At 41.9% G+C, this 4,097-nt stretch overlaps 1 protein-coding gene across 1 annotated transcript in view; it reads right to left on the bottom strand.

Annotated features, from left to right (window-relative positions):
- LOC104498594 (alpha-1,3-mannosyl-glycoprotein 4-beta-N-acetylglucosaminyltransferase B-like) overlaps positions 1-4,097 on the bottom strand; it is a 26,564-nt gene that overhangs the window by 9,756 nt on the left and 12,711 nt on the right. Inside the window, exon 7 of the mRNA XM_010141994.1 lies at positions 126-237. Coding sequence (XP_010140296.1) covers positions 126-237 — 112 coding nt within the window. The remainder of the gene's footprint in view (positions 1-125; positions 238-4,097) is intronic.

The raw sequence follows: 4,097 nt of genomic DNA, 5'->3' as shown, positions 1-4,097 counted from the left end.
CCTGCAGAACCGTATAGGTTTTCAAATGTTAGTCCTTCCATGCTTCGAAATTAAATTCTGAGTGAGATCTACTCAAGCTACACAGCTCCAAATCCCATTGACACTGCTGAGGTCTTAATACTTACCAATAAATCCAAGCTGGGAGAACTCAAGAATCATCCACTCTTGGGACTGTTCCGCAGCAAAGTTTTTTATACTTTGAATATAATCGGGTTTGGCTATAATATCATCTTCCAGCTGGGGAAAAAAAAAGCAACAAAAAAAGAGAAGGCAAGTGGTGGTTTTATTGCTTGCAGAGAGGGGTAGCGATGTTGCCTGCCACACGTAAGTGGTAACTGCATTGCGTTTGGCTGCTGCACAGTCAAGAAGAACTACGGGTGATTACTGAGATGCTAGTAGAAAGCAAGTTGTTTTAAGGGATACTAGTCATGGAAGAAGGAACATGCTGTGAAGCACACCAAAGGACAGGACTAGGTAGAGCTTTCCAGGAGCTGTAAAGGTTGACACTGAATACAGCAGCAGGGCCAGGTACAGGATACTCAGAAAAAGAGACTGACATCTATCAAGGAAATGGGAAGGGCCTTGGCTGCGTTTTTGCATGGCTTTTAGAGAAAAATGGGGGATCTGCAAAATCAGAAGCTGTTCCAGTTAATAAAGCTGAGGATAATCACAGAATCACACCATAGTTTTGCTTGGAAGAGACCTTTAAGATCATCAAGTCCAACAGTAACCCAGCACTGCCAGGTCACCCCTAAATCATGTCCCTCAGCACCACATCTAACACATCTTTTAAATACCTCCAGGGATGGGGACTCCACCGCTTACTTCCCTGGGCAGCCTGTTCTGATGCTTGACAACCCTTTCAGTGAAAAAATTTTTCTTGATGTCCAACCTAAACCTTCCTTGGCACAACTTCAGACTATTTCCTCTCGTTACTTGGGAGAACAGACCAACCCCACCTTGCTGCAACCTCCTTTCAGGTAGTTGTAGAGAGTGATGAGGTCTGCCCTGAGCACCCTTTTCTCCAGGCTAAACAACCTCAGTTCCCTCAGCTGCTCCTCACAGGACTTGTTCAACAACTTTGTTGCCCTTCTTTGGACGTGCACCAGCACATCAATGTTTTGTTTTTCTTTTAGTGAGGGGCCCAAAACTGAACCCAATACAGGCCCCAATACCGAGCCCTGGTGAGCACCACTTGTGACTGGCTGCCAACTAGATTTAGCTCCGTTCACCTCCACTCTTTGGGCTGGGCCATCCAGCCAGTTTTTATCCAGTGAAGAGCGCACCATCCACGCCATGAGCAGCCGCTTTCTGCAGGAGAACGCTGTGGGAAACAGTGTCAAAAGCTTTACTGAAGTCTAGGTAGACAACATCTACAGACCTTCCCTCATCCATTAAATGAGTCACCTTGTCATAGAAGGAGATCAGGGTGGTCAAGCAGGACCTGTCTTTCACAAACCCATCCTCACACGGGCCTGATCACCTGGTTGTCCCGTATGTGCTGCATGATGGCACTCGAGATCACCTGCTCCATAACCTTCCCTGGTACTGAGTTCCACCAAAGCTCTCTGTTTAGCCAGGCTGGTCTTCTACCCTGCCAGCTCATCTTACGGCACACCAGGACAGCTTGTTGCTGCACCTTGAAGATTTCCCGCTTAAAGAATGTCCAGCCTCCCTGGACTCCTTTATAGTAAGTCCAAACAAGAAGTTCAGAGCTAATGACACAAAGGAAACAAATAATAAAGGAGCAAGTAATTCAGGATTTGAATTCAGTGGGGGGGTGAGAAGCACGGGAAGAGGCGGCTAGCCAAGCCTTCAGGAAAATGTTGTTGGAGTGCAGAGTAATGATCCAGTTAATTTGATCTAACTGCTGTACTTCATTGGCCCTGGTGGTGCTGGAGTCTGGTTCAGAAAGCTAAATAGGTAGAAAATGCTCTGAGTAAAAAAACCACCGTTTCCTGCTGGTTTTGCATCCAACAGCTGACTCAGTGCAGAGTCAGCAGCAAGAGCACAAGAGAGCAGGCCCACAGCTGAATTTTAGCTGAATTTGGCCATTACTCCAAGTGAAGGGCTGGCAGAGGAGAAATGCGTCAACAGTGAACTCAGCAGGCAGCAGACTGACATCTGAAAGACAAGATTAAGAGATCTGTTTTGACCCTGTCAGCTTTTGCTGATGGTAAGATAACAAAAAATAGATAGATGGAGACGAACTGATCAAGAATGCTTATGAACAGATTCTGAGATCTGGGAATTGATCGAGTGAGGTGACAGTTATGCAGAAAAGAACAGAAAAACCCCAAAACACCAACTCACAAGAAATCTTGCATAAAATTAAATGAGCTAAAAGGATAATCCAGTAGCTAAACATAAAAGGAGAAGAGCAGAGAATCAAAGAGACTTTCAGAGAATCCTCAAAGACAAATAGAGGGGGACCCAAAAAAAGAACGAAAGGCAGAAAGAGAAGTATCTCAAAAACCTAGTGAGACCATCACGTCGAGAAACACTAGAAGGAAGTGTAGAAAAGTAGTAAAAATGAAAACTACATAGGCTGTGATGCAAAGTGTGTGTGAATGTGGTTATGAACTAAAAGCAGTTTTGCAAGAAGTCTGAAACAGCCTTTTCTGACAGTTAAAAGGGAGTACTGGAGAATGCAGTTTGATATCCTACATAGCACAGGCCATTAAAAGTTGTTTATTTAACCCTGTACTGAGCCCCGTAATGTGTGCTGGAATAAAGCACATCATCTTGAAGAACATCTGCCATTGCTTAGAGGTTTCATTGTCAGTTCTTCTTCAGTAAGTTCCACTATGTGTAATTATCCTGAACATTTAGTACATGGCACCCAAATTCTAATCTGAATTTTTCTGGCTCCAGCTTACAGCCACTTGTTTTTCCTATGTTCTTATCTACCAGAGGAGATTATGCAGTGGCTGTACACAGCTGGATCAGGAAGTTTAAGATACACACCATCTCGTCTCGTCCATTTGCCCCACTGCCAGTAGAACAAATGATCGCAGCTCATTTCCCTTCACTTGTCAGTACTTTGCAATGAAAAAAGATACGTGCACAATAGCAAGGCTATGTACACGTCCTAGACGATAAATGGGTTTCTATTCCTTTTTCTTATGTGGGCTATCTGTCTAGGAGAAGTAGAAATGAAGAAGCAACAAAAAAGTGGTAGCACACAACATAGTTATCAGATGGGAAAGTATCTCCCCCTCTAAATTATATTAGGGTATTTTTATATTTTTAATCATCATTGAATGAATATGTGAAGTCTGTTAAGCTGAAAAATCTTATTCTCTCATTTTCCACAGAAAACAAACTTGCAAAAGTTCATTCCATAAAGTTTGGGGTTTGGTTTTTTTTTTTAGCCCAAGTGTAAAGAAAATTTCAGCTAAAAATGCACTTTCATTAAAGTTATTCCTTTTAAGAACTCTACCAAATAACAGGCTTGTCCTAGAGTCTAATGGGGTGGGAAGGGAGGTGGGAAATCAATACAAAGACTCCTAATGATTTCACTGAGCTATTGCCCAGGCCTTAAAACCGTTAGAGAAACACGCTAGAGAAATCGTAATAACATTGTACAGGTAAGTGCTGCTGGCTGTATATATTACCAATGCATGCATATATGTTAACCATAAATATATATATTTATATATGTATAAATATATATATGTTAACTATAAAACCCCAGCCTCTACAAGGAATAAAAACTCATGAGGTGAATAAAAGCATAGCAGTAATTCAGTTAATGAAGTCTGAAGTTTCAATAGATTTTAACCAAAAATACTAATACTAATGTTTTATTTTTGGTGCATGTGAGCGCTAACAGAAAACACTTCCCAAAACCTGCTCTATCTGTGTTGCTATCAGATTTGAAATGTTTAATTACTTCAGAATTAACTGCCTATAAGGACACAAAGAACAATTGCATCTCCTCCCTACTAGGAGCTACTCCACTACCATGGAGTCACCATTCCTGGACACATTTAGAAGATCTTCTAAATCCACAGAAAATCTTGAAAGGACCAGTACCCCTTTTTTTTTTTTTTTTTTTGGGGGGGGGGGGGAAAAAAAAAAAAAAAGGGGAAAAA

The sequence above is a fragment of the Buceros rhinoceros genome, unplaced genomic scaffold, assembly GCF_000710305.1.
Source record: "Buceros rhinoceros silvestris isolate BGI_N320 unplaced genomic scaffold, ASM71030v1 scaffold18208, whole genome shotgun sequence".
In the NCBI taxonomy this organism is placed as follows: domain Eukaryota; kingdom Metazoa; phylum Chordata; class Aves; order Bucerotiformes; family Bucerotidae; genus Buceros; species Buceros rhinoceros.
The sequence above is the reverse complement of the archived record's forward strand: the minus strand, read 5'-3'. Positions and strand labels throughout refer to the sequence as shown.